The sequence below is a fragment of the Tiliqua scincoides genome, chromosome 6 (assembly GCF_035046505.1).
Source record: "Tiliqua scincoides isolate rTilSci1 chromosome 6, rTilSci1.hap2, whole genome shotgun sequence".
NCBI lineage: Eukaryota > Metazoa > Chordata > Lepidosauria > Squamata > Scincidae > Tiliqua > Tiliqua scincoides.
The window spans coordinates 67,782,950-67,800,883 of record NC_089826.1 but is presented as its reverse complement, the minus strand read 5'-3'; the positions used below and the strand labels follow the sequence as shown (position 1 = coordinate 67,800,883).

Here is a 17,934-nt window from a genome sequence, read left to right as displayed (position 1 = left end):
TTGAATCTGAAAATTTTCAAAAAGCAGTTTGTGATGTGGTACAGAGGTCTGCAATTAAAAATAAACAAATCTCTGGGTATGAGTAGAGAATCTTTTTGGCTCCCAGCCCAGATGCTTATCAGAGCTTGATGTTCTGTGACAATTTATATGATTAGCTTTTATAATTTTAAATCAACAGATGATGTGTACATTATGTGAAGACACACTTCCCTATTTTTAGTGCATAAAAACTTATGCTTTTTTGTTTCTCAGAAAAACAGTTGCTTATACAAACTGTCCACTATACCGTATGTCCATCCTTGAACAATTTCGTCATCCTAAAACAGAAGAATCCTATACACTAAATATGTTCTGCCTTGTTACCAATTCTTCCCTTGACAGGGAGTGCAATCTTATGCAAGATGCAGCCAAATCCATTACAGGTTTAATCTCAGAGGCTCAATGAGATAATCCACACCCAACTACAAATCTTAGTTTAGTTGCTCAGTTCTCTCTGTGGTGAGGTGAGAAGACATGGGAGTATAAAGAAACCAGGCTTGGTCCTCAATTCTCACCTCCTTCAAAGGGAAGGGAGAAAGTATGATGATCTCATCTAAACAGGGCTATTATCCATCTCCCTTGTGAAATTCAGTATACCTCGCTAACACAATGGGTTGGTTTCAGATCCCCCCCATAACGTGAATATTGCCTTAAAGCGAATCACAGCCTTTTTTCACATAAAAGCCTAAAAACATATTTTGTACTATAATTTATTGTGCAATAGTGCTAGGCTTAAAAAATGATGCAAAAGTAAAAGCAATAAATTAAAAATGCTACAGTAAATGAGCGAAAGCAACATAATGGCGCAAGTTGAGTCACTCAATTCAGCTCAGAGTTAGCTAATGTTTGCATCACTGCTGAAAACCCCCATAAGAGCAAGGTAAGTACCAAAAACAATATAATTGAAAAGTGCTGCATTAGAGCTCTAAAGTAAAGTCCCTTAAAGTGAGGTGTACCTGCACCTCAAACATTTGGCCATTAACTCTGACCTAAATTGATGAAAACTATCTAATGATTACCCATATATCTTTCTGAGGTCTGATAATTTGAACTCAAGAATTAGGATAAAAGTGTACAAGTTAATTCTGAATTTAGCCTCAAGTTTTATTAGGCAATCTCAGAGTTTTGTCAATGGTAATTCTCTGCATTTAATTTTATTTTAAATAGCATAAGGCAAGAGCACAACCCACAAATCCTATTCTGAAAGATTTATCCAAGATGAAATTCTAATGAACAAATAGTTGTGCATGGTATAAGAAATTTCTATTGAACAGAGTCCCACGGTAAAAAGTTAAGCTGATAAGAGTTTTAAAAAACTATATTAAAATATAAAATACATACTTTATGATAACTATTTAAAGACTCAGGCAACAGAAGTTTTTATACATCCACTGTCAGCAACAAAAAACTACATGAGAACAACAGATATCAGAGCTGCCCAAGATGTTCTGCTGCCTAAAATGGTTAAAGAATTTTAAAAGGTCATTCTAAAAAAAGTTTCCATTCTGTTTCTTTATATATTTATTTAGAAACTGGTTCCACTAAGTTCAGGGGGATTCATTTTATCAGTTGTACATCTATATAGTCATGGTATAACCATTTTGAAAAGGTTGCTAAAAGAAATTTTCCCTCCTGCTGAAGGGAAATGCCACAGTGGAAGGATATAATGTATCAGCCTGTGTCTTGAGCCTTCATAGTGAACAGAAGCTGCATAATTTTATCACAAGTGATGTCACAGAACCCAGAAGTAAAAAGGGCAAAGTACACAGTAAACACCATGTTAATCCATGAGTTATTAGAAGTTTCCTGACATCAAGCCGCATCAAGCCAACGCAAATCAATATGAAATCCACACTTCAAAAAGCAAGAACTAAGTGCACAACTCACAGAGTTGTCTATAAATAAGTTAATGTGATCAGCACAAATCTCAAACAATTAACTAGACTGGATATAGCTCTCACAGTATCTGAATTAATCACATTGATTCATGTATTTTTTTTTACATATGAGCTGTATTGAAAGTAATAATTAGTCAGGAAGCTGATTAATCCCTAGAAATCAATATCCTTAAGCATTACAGTTAAAAGGCATTCATGTGCACGCAATCCTAAATTTTAATTGTCAAAAAAGGAAAGCAATTTTGAAATTTCTCATTCACCAAAAGTAAATCCCTACTATGCCACCAATTTCAACCAAGACAGATGATGTTTTCGATAAAACTGGCATTTATAAGTTAATTCAGTCCAGTGTATTCAAATTCCTTTTTCTTTTTTGGGCAGGAGGTCTGGTCTAGAGGGTAGAGCCTCCATTTGCCTGAAGATAACATCCACAAGGTCGCCAGTTCGAGGCCACCGGCACCGTGCGACCTTGAAGCAGCTCACAAGCTGAAGCCAAGCGATTCCATCTGCTCTGAGCGTGGGAGGATGGAGGCCAGAATGTGAAACCAGATCAGAGTGAAACACCTGGACTGTTGTGGTTCTTGAAAGATAGAACCTTCTTTCAATTGTAAAAATCCCTATGGGGATTTAATCAGCCTGCCTATGTAAACCGCCTTGAATAAAGTCTTGAATAAAGACCAAGAAAGGCGGTATATAAATACCTGTATTATTATTATTATTATCATTATTATTATTATCATCATCATTATTATTATTATTATTATTATTATTATTATTAAAATCTCCATGCTGTCTTCTTTCTTTTTTCCACTCTACACTCCACCTTCTGTCTCTCAAGCTCTCTCACCATTCCATCCCCCCCATCTGTGGCTCAACATTTTCTTGATGGATGCTGCCCAGCAATGACCACTGCTGAGCAGTGTTGTAGAGCAGGTGGACCGCTTGGTAAATCAAGCCATTTGGCCAACCACCCAGCAAACAGCCATATTACCATTTCAATTTGCTTCCCCCATTTCAACTACTCTTAGTTTCCCTTTTGGTGACAAATGGTGAAATGACTGTGTACTGCTGCTGTGCCCCTTTTTGTGTTCCAGATTAATTAGAAATAGAAGAGGGACAGAATGGCAGGGCAACAGTGCTGTCATGGATATGTACATGTTAGGCCTTGGTTAGCATGTGAAGCCTGAACCAAACTAAGTTAGTAACTGAGAAGTGACTAGCAGTTCCTAGCTGCAAGAATGTGAGTAAACAAACAAAAAGATTGTTGTCTCTCCTTTGCTGGCCAGAAAGGATGGACAACAAGAATTACAACCCATTGGAATGTTAGCACCTCTGCAGACAGAAAGGCACCTTATCAAGCTGATGTGCAGCTGTGGATCTCCAGTTGGGAAGGGTAAGAACTAGGAGGGCTAGCAACCAGACCTACACCGAGAAGTTTCTGTCCTCAAAAGTTTCTGATTGGACAGTCTAAATAAGTATGAAGTCACCTCAGTATTATTAGCATAAGAAGTATAATAATGAGTGTCCCAAGGGGTGTGTCCGGTTCTTCCTGGGGAGAGTTTTTGGGTGCAAGATCCTGCACGCTGGAGCTCCATTGTCCACCAAGGGCATCTGGCCTCACAGGTAGCCTGGAGCTAAAAGATCTACAAGAGAAGCTGACCCAGGTGAGAGTTAGGTATTAATAGAGATAGCCAGCTAGCTTCATTATTTTATTGCTGATATGTTTCCTAGATATTATGCCTCTAGTATTTGCTGCTTTATGTAACCTTATGTACTTAATAAACTAAAATCTCTTTTACCAAGTTGTTTCATTGTCTGTTGGGGACAAAGGTTCAGAAGCCTGCCTAGCCATTCAGCAAGTTACCAAGTGCTCACTGAGGTTGAGTAACTTGAGGACTGAAGCTTTAATTGGAGAAAGTGCTCAGTGCCTGCAAGGGATTGAATTAAGCCTAGAGTGTCTCAGTGTCCCTGGACTGAGGCACTGTCTCATACAGGGCGGTGGCAGTACTACAGGACAGGGGGGTCTTGAGGGCTTTAGGGTTTGAGAACCAAGAACTCTGAGCACCCCAAACCCCCCTAGGTTTGCGACAAGTGTACACTCAGTTTTGAAATGAGGAGAGAAATGAGGAGGACGCACAGTGAGGCAGAACAAAAGGAGTGCTGTAGTAGGGGTGGCAAGTGAGTGGGCTTGTTTAAACCCATTTCTGCCTGGCCCACAGGTGCACACATTTGGTCCCTGTTGCATCTATGCAACATTGGGCAGAAATGGCTTACAGTAAAAAGGCTCAAAATATGACACCCTGATAGGCGCTCCAAATCTCTGCCCAAAAGAGCCTGATTCACCATGCTAGCTTGTAGGGCAGGCTCTTAGCATTCCCGTGTACATTCTACAGAAAGACAGCCTCAACAGCAGGTAGATACAGACACATAAAAGGCAGAAGTTGCAAAAGAACTCCAAATATGTTAAAGAATGAGACAAATATACAAATAAAAGTAAAAGATGTCAGGAAAAAAATATGATCCTATAATCACCCACCCAGTTCCTGAATCTAGATTATTCACTATGGTTTCATATAGTATTGAAATCAAGAAGAACATTTAACATGTGAAACTACAAGAATCGGTGAAAGTATTAATCTGACACAATCCAACATTTACAGGTATTAAAATTATTTGACAGTAAAAATACAGGGTAAAATTGTGAGCAAATCAATCTTGCTAAAGTTAACAGATGCATGTGTGAGTCAATGAAAACCTGCACACCCATGATAGTTATTAGCACAATCCAGCCACAGCTCAGTACTTAAGAGTGCAATCCTGTGCAACTTTACTTGGCAGAAAGTCCCAATGAATTCCGTGGGGCTTACTTTCAGGTAAATGTGTATAGTATTGCAGCCTAAGTTTCTTCAGTTTCAGTAATAGAGGTAGGCATGTGCTTTTAGCTTTCCCATTCAGAAACATGACTACAAATAAGTGCTCAACTGTGACTGGATTAAAACTATAATCAACCAACACATCATTAGAACACAAGTGGGGAAGGGGGTTTGACAACCGCACTACAAATAATTTTCAATCTGATCTCTTACACTAGCATACTTCCCCCACCCCGTAGAATCCTGTCCTCCACTGTGGGTTAAAATCACACAAGGATTGCGGGTATGTGAGTACTTTTATGTGCATTAACAGGAGAAACAATGACCCTTCCTTCAGTGAGCAGCTCTTTGAATCTCAGGGAACAGTAGAAGTTCCCCTGCCAAACTAAAATGTGGTTTTTCAGGGGATGCAGAGAACTGACTACTGAAGGAACAGATGAATTCCCATGCATTGAGTGCAACACCTCCAGCATCACTTGGAATCCTGCTCATGGTTTCTATATTCTTATGTTACTGAACTGGTACTGCATAGAGCAGCAGAACATCAGCAAACATACTACAGGTGGGTTCGTGCATTTGTGGGGGTTCCATTCCCACACCCAGATACAGAAACTGCTGATATGGGGGAACCCTAGACAAACCCCCATGCCCATTACCTTAGATTTTGTTTAGCTGAGCTGGAAGCGCCTTGTTTAAGGAAGAAACACCAGTAACATTCTTAATGAAGAGCAATGTGCAGGCAACTAGCCTGCATGCTACAGGCAGGAAACTAACTGACATTAACAGGAAGCACATCTTGTTAACATTCATCTAGTCTCCCTCTAGCATGCAGGCTAGTTGTCTGCATGTCACTTTTCTGTTTAGCAAGAATGTCACTTTAAAAAAGAAAAAAATAAAGTACTAGCCTACCGCCTGAAATATTTTGCAGACATTTGAGCACAAATGTTCTAAAGTGTTACTTACATTTTAAAAACTTTTTAAAAGAATTATCGCAACTAATTTATTTAGTATTAATTATTCACAAGCATTAAGCAAATGTCTCTTACCTTTAAATGGGACAGACAGTTCTGCAGGAAGATATGCCAATTATTTAAAAAAAACTGCTTCTGACTGACACACAACAAGCAGGTGATCAATGGATACAAAGCCTATGAGAGGAAGAGGAAAATAAGTTACCAACATTTTTGTATCAGGATTATATGGTGATGAAGTGAGAGATTTTCTTACACAGTTACTTAAGTGAGTCTACAGTTTAAAAAAAAAAGTTATCCTATCAGACAAAACCACAATTGCCCCTTCCACACAAGAGAAAATACTGAAGTCAGGCAGAGGCAAGACAACTAGAAATAAAAACAGTTTATTTCTTCCAATATTTCAGGATACCAAATGGTTACTACTGGACTTCTAGAAAAATTTAAATAAATTAATCACTTTTAGAAACCCTTATTTCTGTCACCTACAAAGAGGAGAAATGAAAGCAAAACCTATAAAATTGCAGAGTTTTTGCATACTATAGAATGGGTAAATTTGAGCTCCCCTTTTCTGTAGTTCATTCTTAAGTTTAATTGACGTTTCTCTCTCTTGGTGTATGCAACAAGATGATCCAAATTCGTTCAGATAGCATGAAGCATCTGGAACCCCTACACATAACAGCAGGAACACAAACAGGAACAGGTCACCACCAGGAACCTGTGAAATTTATGTACAAGTTAGGGGAATTTGCCCTAGCCACAGCTCGGAGAATGTGTTCCCTTTAAACTCCAGATGTGCACACTTTAGGTCAATTAGGACAGGTAGATAGAGCCATCCTGGAACTACTTAGAAGTGAGCTGTAAAATCCTGGGACTACTTTCCCCCAAGCTTTTACAGGCTACTATGATGCATTCCCTGATCTGCTGGGATACAGTGGAAGGAGAGACCTTAGACCTCAATCTGAACTGCTTCAGTAAACGTTTTGTTGAAAGTCCTAAATTCCTTGGTCTGGGAGAGGTAGAAACTAAGCACCTAGAACACATCCAGGGTGTGCCTGGGGGTACTTCATTGGGGCTTTTTCCCCAATAGGAAGACAACGTTCTCTGACCTATGAAATTTGGAGTTCACTTTTGAGATGAAGGTAAGGTAAGTATGTGATACCATCCTAACTAAGGTGCATATTAATTTATCCTAACAATCCTAAGATGCATAGTTCGTTTTTCACGGATAGGGCACTAATTGCCGATATGCTCCTAGAGAGGGATAGAGAAATGGTCATGGGCTCAAAAATAGGAAATGTAAGTTGGTGAAGAGGGAGAGTTCAGCGTCCCCACAAGGACTTATGTATGTAGGGGTGCAAAGAAAATTTCATTCCGCAGGGATAACCCAGAATTGAGAAAATGGCTGAAAACCTGTCACTTCAAAGTGCTTGCACCTAGTCCCTTCTCTAAGCCTGACTAGAGGAATTTCAACAAGTAGGTGACTGACAGAAGATTGAAGGGCACCCTTCTGTCCTGGCACCTGACATACCACAAAACTGTAGACCTGGTTCACTGAAGGTATCCTGGTTGAAAGAGGGGATGGACATAACCATGTCAAAGGAGCCTAGCGTGGACAGGCACTGCCTCTCAATCTCCATGCAGCAAGTTGGAGGATGTCTGGTTGCAAGCATAGAACCTGTCCCTGCATGAGGAGATCTTTCCTTCAAGGCAGATGCCACGGTGCTTGTGATGACAACTCCATCAGGCCACAAACCATGGTCACCTGGGTCAGTGGGGCACTATGAGGAAAGGCTTCACTTTCTCCTGTGCCTCTTGGATAACTTTTAGTTTCAGATGGGGGAGGTAAGGCATGCAGGATGTCTGTGGCACACAGCCCAACTATTTGGCTGCGCTGCACTTGGAGAAGGACCTCTCTGCCTGTGGAATGGAGGCTGACTTGAACAGGTCCTTCTTCAGTGGGTCAAAACATCATACAAGTGTTTGGTATACCTCCCGGTTCAAGCACCATTCTGACTGGTCAGTGGCTTTTCTGCTGAGCCAATCTGCTGTCACATTGTGCTTCCAATGCACACATTCTGCTCTGATGGACAACAGATGTTTCTCCACCTAGAGGAAGAGCCTGTAAGCCAGAGATGGCAATCTGGTGCCTCCCTGTTTATTTATGTAGGCCTTAGTGAATCTGCCACTGCCAAATTCTAGGACCAGAAAAATACAGACCTGGAGAAGATGAAATTGGTCACAGAGGCCCACACAGTGACTGGGGAGGCTTTGCAGTCCATGTATAAGGCCACATCAATGCATCTATCGTATGCATCTCACAAGAATCCCTTGCTGTTGGTGGAGTGAATGGATGAGAGCTCAGGGCCATCACTGGCACATCCACCAGTGAACTTCTTAGCTTTGCCATGGTGTCTGACTTAGAACTGTCTAACTTAGAACTTAGCCTATGGTCAGCCTTGCTCCTAAGGGGGAGGTCCATTTCTTAAGTCTTTTTGGAAGACATCTGGAAAGGGAACCGCAGTGGGAGACTTGGGATGCTGGGAAGAAGCTGCCTTGGAGCTCTGGGGTCTCAAGGCAGCAGTGGCCCTCCCCCTTATTCTGGGAAGCTCTAGGAGTCTGAAGATTTTAGGCAGAAGGTTTTGGGAATATTCTGGAAGGAACAGGCAGGAGGGCCCTGCTGATCCTTCTTCAATAGATTCCCACTCTGCTAAAGAAGAGTGGCCCTTTGACTCTTTGACCTCCTGGTAGGATTAAAAGCTGGTTAAACTCAAAGGGGGGGGGGAATGATGCTGCTGGATTTCCAGTTGGCTTGCAGGGTTACTCAGTGAGACACGGTGTGGCAATGACATCAGAGGAGCTCCCATCCCTTGTCCTTGGCCACTTGCCAGCCTGGGTGGTGGTGGCCAACCTTGTGCTTGCTCCTGAGCTCTTAATCTTTATGAACCAAGTTTCAGCTCCATTGGGGACATGAGGAGCCCAGGCATATTTGTGGTTAGGGAGCTCTGAACTTCCTTAGCAATTGGTTGCTGAAGCTACACTGCAAAGCTAGCCATGATGTGTTGGTCCTGAGGCCTTGCTGTCTCCTGAGGTAGGTGAGACAGTCGGCATCCTTCAGTCTCGGAAGAGTATGGTATCGCGCTCTGAATAGTGGTTCCGGAGGAGTGTCCTCTCCAGTGCGTGAAGCCTGGGTAAGGTAGATATGGAGGATAGACTGTTACCCATGCAGCAAATCCCCCCTCTCTACATCGCTGAAATGGTCCAATGGAAAGGCAGAAGCCAGTACGGTTGGTTCCAGCGGCGTTGCAGGAGTTGCCAGAACGTGACTGTGTTCAGCCATGAACTACCTTAGGGACTCTGGCTCTGAATTTTGCCTCGAGGTTGACTCCTGAAGACTTTTCCATAATTGGATGTAGCTACAAGGCAGTGGAGGTTTGGGATCAGAGTTTTCCTTCTCTCAGATGAGCTACCTTCCCAGGCTAACAAGTCCCATCTACCCAGAATGAGGTAGGTAACCTTGCTTTATCTGAGGAAGTGGGGTGGCAGGAGTGTTTGGATACTCCTGGAGTGCAGATGGTGTTGGTAGTCCTCTTTGTCACTGATCTCCAAGGTTAACAATGCTATGGCATTGTACCCCTTCTGTTCCCCTTTCATGCAGATACAGTGTGGGCCAAATGAGGATGGGGGGAGGCACAGTGATGGAGAACACTCACTGCACTGCTTCTGAGATATAGATCCCCTCTGTCCCTGGGTAGAAGGAGCAGAGCTGAGGTGTCCAAATTGGCAGTCTGTGTGTGGGGCAACAACAGTGGCCCTTTTGGTGTGAAAGGAGTGCAAGCCACTGAAAATGGCACTGCACACTTGCTGGGTCTGTCGAATGCTTCTCCTTGTCTTCAGGGCATGGCAGCAGTGAAATAGGTTATCTCCTGTTGCAGGGGAGAGATGAGCCTGCCAGAAGGCTGCCGGCTGCAGCACCACTTCCCATAGCTCAATGGCCTTCCCCTGCTACAGGTAGGGAGGGAAACAGCCATCTAGAGCAGGAGTGTCAAACAAGGCCCAGGGGCCAGATGCAGCTCACATAAGCTTTTTACCTGGCCCTCAGGCTCTCATTTGCTAAGCCGTGCTGCAGTGTTATTGCTGAAAGGGCAGCCCACATGAAAATTGGGTTCTCCCCTATCTTGAAATATGATCAAGATTTGCATATTTTCTCTTCTGTCACTTGCAGCTAATGAGTTCCTAAGTGAGAAAAAGTGCTTGTTTTTGGTTATGGCCTGTTTAATGATATCACGTCCAGCCCTCAGCAGGCATCATAAATGCTATTCGGCCCTGAGTATGAAACAAGTTTGACACCCCTGATCTAGAGGCTCTATGCTGTTGTCTTTGTCCTTTCCTGAAAGCTCCCTGGGAGAAGGCAACAAGGTTGGTCTAGCCCACTCCAGCAGTGGACCAAACAGCTTCACCCCAGCATGCTGACAGAGCAGTGGGATGGGTGTGAGGGTGTTCAGATCAGTTGGTTGGTTTGCAGCCTCCAGCTGTAGATTTAATCACTCAACAGAACTGAGTATGAACCCTGTGCCTTGCACACAAGGCAAGGTGTCTGGGGAACCTGAGGGAAGACTGGTTCCCTCACCCTCTTCTCCCTCACGGTGGAAGAATTTGGATCATCTGAACCTGTCTGCACCAAGAGGGATGAGCTCCTCATATGCACCCAGTACCACCAGAGAAATTCACTGTTCTACTTAAGATGATCACATCAAGCTCTAGACTGCTTTTCAATGTTTACTCTGAGATTCAGCTTTAATTGCTTAAGAAGTGTTTCTCAAAAGCTTTTAAATCTGAATATTTCTAGTAGTGAATAGCTTCAAAATTAGCTCTCTAAACATTCATAATAATGTTGATGAACGAAGACAAAGACTGTCTGATTCTACAGTAAGCAAAGAGACAGATTTATTGGGTTTAAACATGTCCTGCAACATCAGATGAGAATGGGATTGAAAAAAATACCTAGAGTTCTTCAGAGCTAGCTCTCAAAAGCTTTAAGAAATCTTACTAATTTTAATTTCTAAGAATTAAGTTTTTAAACCAAGGTAACAATGTGCCAGATTTTCCCTAGGCACACATTTCTTACATTGACTGGTAAACAGCTTGACCCAAGTTTACAAAGCTACAAAAAAAACTGATAGCAGAAAACTTTCATTTCGATTCACAGAAAGCATTATGCCAATGATGAACTGACCAGTAGCATCCAGCCCTGGCCCCAATGCTGTGGTTCCCACTAAGCAAAATGAAAGCACTTTACAGCTTTGCATAGGACACCAGCAAAGCTGGGCACAGCATTTTGTGAAATGCTTTTAGTACTCATTTCCACCTGGAAGGTGTCCAACACAAAAATGACAGTACACACTCAGTTACTAGTCCTGCCCTTTACATGCAATTTCTGTATACAACTGTCAGTAAAACTAAGAGTTGCCAGTTGACTAATTCATTTGCCCAAACAGTTTAAATAATTTTACAAATTATCTACAATACAGGCACTTCATGAGGCTAGTCAAGTGCAGGATAACTCGCCACTCATTCTTAAAGGAATATGCCGTCTTTATAGTTTTATAATATAAAAATATTTTCTTTATAGTTAACAAAATGGCACCAGAGTAATCCCAAGGGCATTAACTTTCAATCCAAAAATTAAATTTTTTAACAATTAAGTAGTTAATCAAAGCTTTGATTGAATAAATCAACCAATTACATCCAGCAAAACCTATAGACTTAAGTAGGCATTCAGTTGTCTAAGTAGCTGGCATCTATGGTTGCTATATTAAAATATACATTGTTCAAGTATAAATAGAAGTTCTGTGGAATAATAAAATATTTGTTAAAAATACCAGTGAGTGCTTCTTTCTTGAGCTCAGCTCAAAGGTAGTCTGGTAAAGCATCTCCACGAAGTTTTTCAGACATGGCACATTCACTTCATTTTTAACAGCCTAATATTAAAATAAAGAAACAGACATACATCTCTTCCCAAAGAAAGGTTTTAAAAAGATAAATGAAGAAATTCAAAAAAGACAATATGACACAGACCTTCAAAATTAATCATACATTTTATTTAAGTCTTGATGCTCATATGTACATCAACCATGCAGTGGTGTACCCAATATACAAGTTGCCCCAGGACATGCCGATCAGCCACTCCCCCACCTGAACTGGAAATAATTGCGGTGACATGACTTACTTCCAGCACAGCCAAATGACTGTGCCAAGGCAGTCTCCAGAGGTGGGTTCTGTCTGCCCCAGAGCCTTTGTTGGTGCGATCAGAGCTGAGCTGGCCACTTCCAAGAGAGCAGCCAGCTCCGCTCCGGCCACACTGGACCAAGGAAACCTCCGGGTGTGGGTTCTGCCCATTCCAGAGCCTTCCTTGGCATGGGCAATTGGTTACAATTACTTCAGGTGCAATTGCAGGGCCTGAAGTCACTGTGGCCAAAGGAAGGCTCTGGGGCAGCCCACCCCTGTAGCCCTTCTTGACACAGTTGCTGGGAGAGAAGCCAGCCTTTCTCCTGGCAACCGCAGCGAAACTTGCTGCATCTCCCCATTGGGGGGGGGCAACATGGGTGGGAGCTGCTGCAGAGGTGGCTGAGAATTGCCTCGGGAGCAACTCCCAGCCACGCCTCACCTACCTCTTGTTGTGAAGACAAAAGGAGGGGAGAAACCACATACACCGCCCTGAGCTCCTTGGAGGAAGGGCGGTATAAAAATGTGAAAACAAGAAGACAGAATTTTTCTAACTAAATCTCTGAATAATCCCTGCATTTATTAATGAGGTTATAAAACAAAGAAAAATATTTAAGTGGGTTTTAACGCTCTTATTTTAACTCTTGTCAACTGACACAAAAAAGTATTAACATCCACCGATAAACAGATTTCCGATAGTCCAGCTGGCTACTACACCATGGTGAGCAGACTTGCACCTTTTGGTGAGTGAAAGCTGGCTATGATCAGTAGAAGCATCTTGGACACCTCTGCTAAGCACAGCCAAACTCCATGCTTTCCTCTTCTGTTCTAAAACAGGAGAGAAAAGTACAGAGGGGAGGCTGTTATGGCTGTGCTTGAGGCAAGCTTGCTAAATATCTTCATCAAATTCCACAATTTCGTCTCCTGTTCCAGAGCAGGTAAAGTAAGTGAGGGGAACCAAGGAGAACAAAGTGCAAGAAAGCAGAAAAGAGAATTGAGGCTTGGTGACCAAGGCCAGTCAACAATTGTCAATACTGTCAATAAAAGTTGCTATTTAAAGATTCTGAACAGGTTTTAACAACAAAATAAAATTAATGAACAAACAGATTTGAATCCAATTCCAAGAGGAATTACACCAAGCGGAAGTCCACAGTCAAGGAATTAGAGGACAAGTCCTCTCATGGATTGAGAACTGGTTGAAGGCCAGGAAACAGAGAGTGGGTGTCAATGGGCAATTTTCACAATGGAGAGAAGTGAAAAGCGGTGTGCCCCAAGGATCTGTCCTGGGACCGGTGCTTTTCAACCTCTTCATAAATGACCTGGAGACAGGGGTGAGCAGTGAGGTGGCTAAGTTTGCAGCCGACACCAAATTTTTCCGAGTGGTGAAGACCAGAAGTGATTGTGAGGAGCTCCAGAAGGATCTCTCCAGACTGGCAGAATGGGCAGCAAAATGGTAGGTGCACTTCAATGTTAGTAAGTGTAAAGTCATGCACATTGGGGCAAAAAATCAAAACTTCACATATAGGCTGATGGGTTCTGAGCTGTCTGTGACAGATCAGGAGAGAGATCTTGGGGTGGTGGTGGACAGGTCGATGAAAGTGTTGACTCAATGTGCGGCGGCAGTGAAGAAGGCCAATTCTATGCTTGGGATCATTAGGAAGGGTATTGAGAACAACACGGCTAATATTATAATGCCGTTGTACAAATCGATGGTAGGGCCACACCTGGAGTCTTGTGTCCAGTTCTGGTCACCGCATCTCAAAAAAGACATAGTGGAAATGGAAAAGGTGCAAAAGAGAGCGACTAAGATGATTACGGGGCTGGGGCACCTTCCTTATGAGGAAAGGCTACGGCGTTTGGGCCTCTTCAGCCTAGAAAAGGGACGCCTGAGGGGGGACATGATTGAGACATACAAAATTATGCAGGGGATGGACAGAGTGGATAGGGAGATGCTCTTTACACTCTCACATAACACCAGAACCAGGGGACATCCACTAAAATTGAGTGTTGGGAGAGTTAGAACAGACAAAAGAAAATATTTCTTTACTCAGCGTGTGGTCGGTCTGTGGAACTCCTTGCCACAGGATGTGGTGATGGCGTCTAGCCTGGACGCCTTTAAAAGGGAATTGGACAAGTTTCTGGAGGAAAAATCCATTATGGGGTACAAGCCATGATGTGTATGCGCAACCTCCTGATTTTAGAAATGGGTTATGTCAGAATGCCAGATGCAAGGGAGGGCTCCAGGATGAGGTCTCTTGTTATCTGGTGTGCTCCCTGGGGCATTTGGTGGGCCGCTGTGAGATACAGGAAGCTGGACTAGATGGGCCTATGGCCTGATCCAGTGGGGCTGTTCTTATGTTCTTATGTATTGATTTTGTGCTTTTGAGTGACACATGCCATACCACAAACTGCTTTTCAAATTTAGAGGAACGCTTGAAAAGCAGTTTGTGATATGACATGGGGCTCAAATAGAAGCAGCCAAAGTTTTTACTATATACACCCAGTCACATCTGTGAATTCAAAGTGAAGTCAGGATCCAACTCACCACATTGAATATATACAATAAATATGAAGATTACACACACTATTTTGCAGATATTTTTTTCTTCTCAACCAGAAACTTATTTTCTTCCTTTTGTGAAGTTTATTTTAACAAAATCTGAGGTACACTGTGCTATGGTGTTCTTAGGTTTACCAATTTAACCCATGTTTTGGGATAACTGAAGCTATCTTTAATAATCACTAATCTTTAATTTTGCACCATAAACGTCACCACAAAACTACTTGTTACCAATGGCAAAACTAAAATTTTATTCACAATATTAGCAGTGCCAAACACACCATCACAAAGCACTGATGTAACAAGGTAACAAATTTTCTTTGTCTATTCCACTGTGGGAGGAGGCTTTGTTCACCTTTTGTGGAAAAATAAATATACTTACAGCAGCAACAGGGATGAGAATTTCTACAAACAAACCAGCAAGGGAGTGTTTTATGTCTTTATCTTTTACTTCCAAGAAGTACTGTGCACATTCCTATATGTATTTAATAGGAAAACAAAAACACAACTGTCAGATACCTGTTCTGAGCATCTTGTTCAGCTACAAGTAAGGGTAAGCATTGTATCTCATGTAGTAGCCGGAGGCAACTAAAGCAGCCAAAATCCAAACTGGAATAAGTTTGGAAGACATGTTATATTCATTCTACAATTTTCAAAAGTAGGTAGCAAGCACATTTTGAAATATGAGAAATCCAAATGTTGGGCTTAAAAAAAATTATTCCAAGTCAACCTTTTATATGCACCAACTGCAATTAGGCTCCCCTTGGATGCAGCATGCTACCCATGATGAAACTTTCATATACATCTCAGAAGCAGCTTCCACCAGCATAAACTACTCATATCTTTGGAGTGGGATTTCTGAGATCAAGGATTTCCACACACACACAGAACTTCTAAATTGTCTATAAATGGTAGAATATACAACACGCTCAGTTTAACTGAGCAAATTTCTTGTTCTGCTTTTGAAGTTCCTGGAAACATATTAAGTAAATTGAATGTGTTTTCAGGAACTTCAAAACCTGAACAAGAAATTTGAACTAGTAAAGTTTTAATAGTTGAAACAAGTGCAGGTTTGCTGATTACTTAAATCCAGCCTAATCTCCAAACCCATCCTCATTTTAGTTCAAAGTGAAAGGAGCACCTTTACCTGCATGAACTGAAATGATGCCTCAAAATCTTCCACAGGATACATTTTTACTCTGAAGAACTTCATCCCCATAATTAAACTGATGATACTTTGTACCACATGAGGACTCTGTTCCTTTTGTCGCAGTTCCTTTAATTCTGTGACAAATTTCTTTCGAACAGCCTGAAACCTAAATAATGGAAAGAAGCACCAGAACTATGAATTCTTTGATTTATATTACAAAGATATTTTCCTATCATTATTTTAAAATTGTATTGTATTTAAAAAGAAAGATACATCAGGCATAGATAATCCTAGACCTTTTAGGTGTTCTAAAAAATAAGTTCCCATTTCACACATCAGCACCCATCACATGAGGACCCTTAAACTCCCTTTCCCCTACTATTCTAATACAATTCCATTTTTACAGGGTTCTGAAAGTCCATTTCATGTTTAGTGAGTTCAGCTTATTTAAACTCATTTTTCCCACTCAAAATAAGGATGGAGAACTACCACAGACACATTAAAAAATATCAAAACATGGAGCAAAGGAGATTATGTTATATTTATTTTGTTTACTAACAACATTGATACACAACCTCTCTTGTCTCTTGTGAAGGCAATCCAAGACAGTTTATAATCAAACACAGAGCACAAAAGGAAAACTCCTCATACAATTAGAACAGCCTCCTGCTAAATCAACCCCCTCTTAGGGAGGATTCTAACACCCCTCTCGGCCACCCTGGCATTACCACTGGCCTGCTTTTATTTGTGCCAGTGATTTCACTGGTGCAGGTCTGAGTAGCCCCATAGGTGGCGACCAAGGCAGTTTCAGGCTCCAAATCCAACTGAAAGACTGGAATTGATTCAGATAATCAGATTCATTCAGGAAAAACCTGGAGCTGGGACAGCACTACACACTGTTGGTTACTAACCTAACAATAAACCACTGGAAGACAACAAATTCTTAGACATAATTGTTAAGACAAGGATAGATGATGTTTGCTATTACCATAAATACTTTGCATATAATAATCAAAGGAGAAAATTCTGTATATTGGGAAACTAGTAAATAAGGAGAAGCTTACTTTGATTGCGCAAGAACACCTATCACTTCTGCATATAAATCTGCAATAATATGCACATTCCCTGTGTTGGTTCCTGAATACCTGGTATGAAAAGGATGGAAACAGAATAAAAAATACATATTTGTTAATAGATACCTATAATCATAGTTGTAAGCAAACAAATGAAATACAATGGGCTGGCAAGAGTCAAACATCTTGAGCTACTTATGTTCTTTCCAGAGCAGAACCAATACGTATGTAGAAACCTATTCACTTCTTGAAATTTCACATGTGTTCTGCTGCCATATTTGCAACAGCAGAATGGCTACTGCCTACTATATTAGCAAGCTGTGACATTAATCAAGAATTTTTGAAAGACATTTACAATGAGAAATATATGCTTACCCCTCCTTATGTTTAAAGTGCTTAAAAGCCAAATTTAGAACTTCATGAACTAAAGGGTCTGGTACTGGATGAACTGGTATCTGTAAACACAAAGGGCACATTTTATTTAGCTTTATTGTTTAAATATTGTATTAGATGCAACAAATCAACTGGGCAAATATCCACTCATTATAGACACAAAGCAACAACAGATATTTTCATCTATTTGGAAATGCGTAACTGAATAAATAAAGCAACATTCAACTGCAAGTTGGCCCTCCATATCTGTAGGGGTTCCATACCCCTACATACCTTGGATGCTGAAATCCACGGATAATTGAATCAGCTGATTTCAGTTCCCTGAAAAGCTCTGAAGGTCACCTGAGCGCCTCTGGAGATTGTTCTGAAACCTGCAGGGGCTATGCGTATCCGCTCATGGCTTCAGAATACCTGTTTCAGGCAAAAAATTGCAGCTTGTAAACATAACTTCTGGTTTCCACAAAAAATTAGAAGTTGTGGGTTTTTGCCCGAAATGGGCATTCTGAGGCCAGCAAAGGCTGCAGATGGACATGCTCGGCCTATATGGGGCTCAGAACAGCCTCTGGAGGTGAATGGAGCACGGCTCCAGTCACCTTTGTAGAGTCCGGTAGGACCTCCCCCATGGGTTCGGAACCTGCAGATTATGAAATCCCTGGGTAACAAATCTGCAGATAAGGGCCAACCTGTACTCACAAACCACAATTTGCTCATGAATGGGAAGTTTAATTTCTCCAACTGAAACCTTCAGATGA

General features: G+C 41.6%; 1 protein-coding gene across 4 annotated transcripts in view; it reads right to left on the bottom strand.

Annotated features, from left to right (window-relative positions):
* Positions 1 to 17,934, bottom strand: part of FRYL (FRY like transcription coactivator) — a 201,887-nt gene that overhangs the window by 103,742 nt on the left and 80,211 nt on the right. For all 4 annotated transcript variants that reach the window (XM_066632998.1, XM_066632997.1, XM_066632995.1 and 1 more), the window contains 6 exons: positions 17,165 to 17,244; positions 16,781 to 16,861; positions 15,714 to 15,882; positions 14,949 to 15,041; positions 11,664 to 11,762; positions 5,857 to 5,958 (listed from right to left, as the gene is read on the bottom strand). In XM_066632998.1, coding sequence (XP_066489095.1) covers positions 5,857 to 5,958; positions 11,664 to 11,762; positions 14,949 to 15,041; positions 15,714 to 15,882; positions 16,781 to 16,861; positions 17,165 to 17,244 — 624 coding nt within the window. The remainder of the gene's footprint in view (positions 1 to 5,856; positions 5,959 to 11,663; positions 11,763 to 14,948; positions 15,042 to 15,713; positions 15,883 to 16,780; positions 16,862 to 17,164; positions 17,245 to 17,934) is intronic.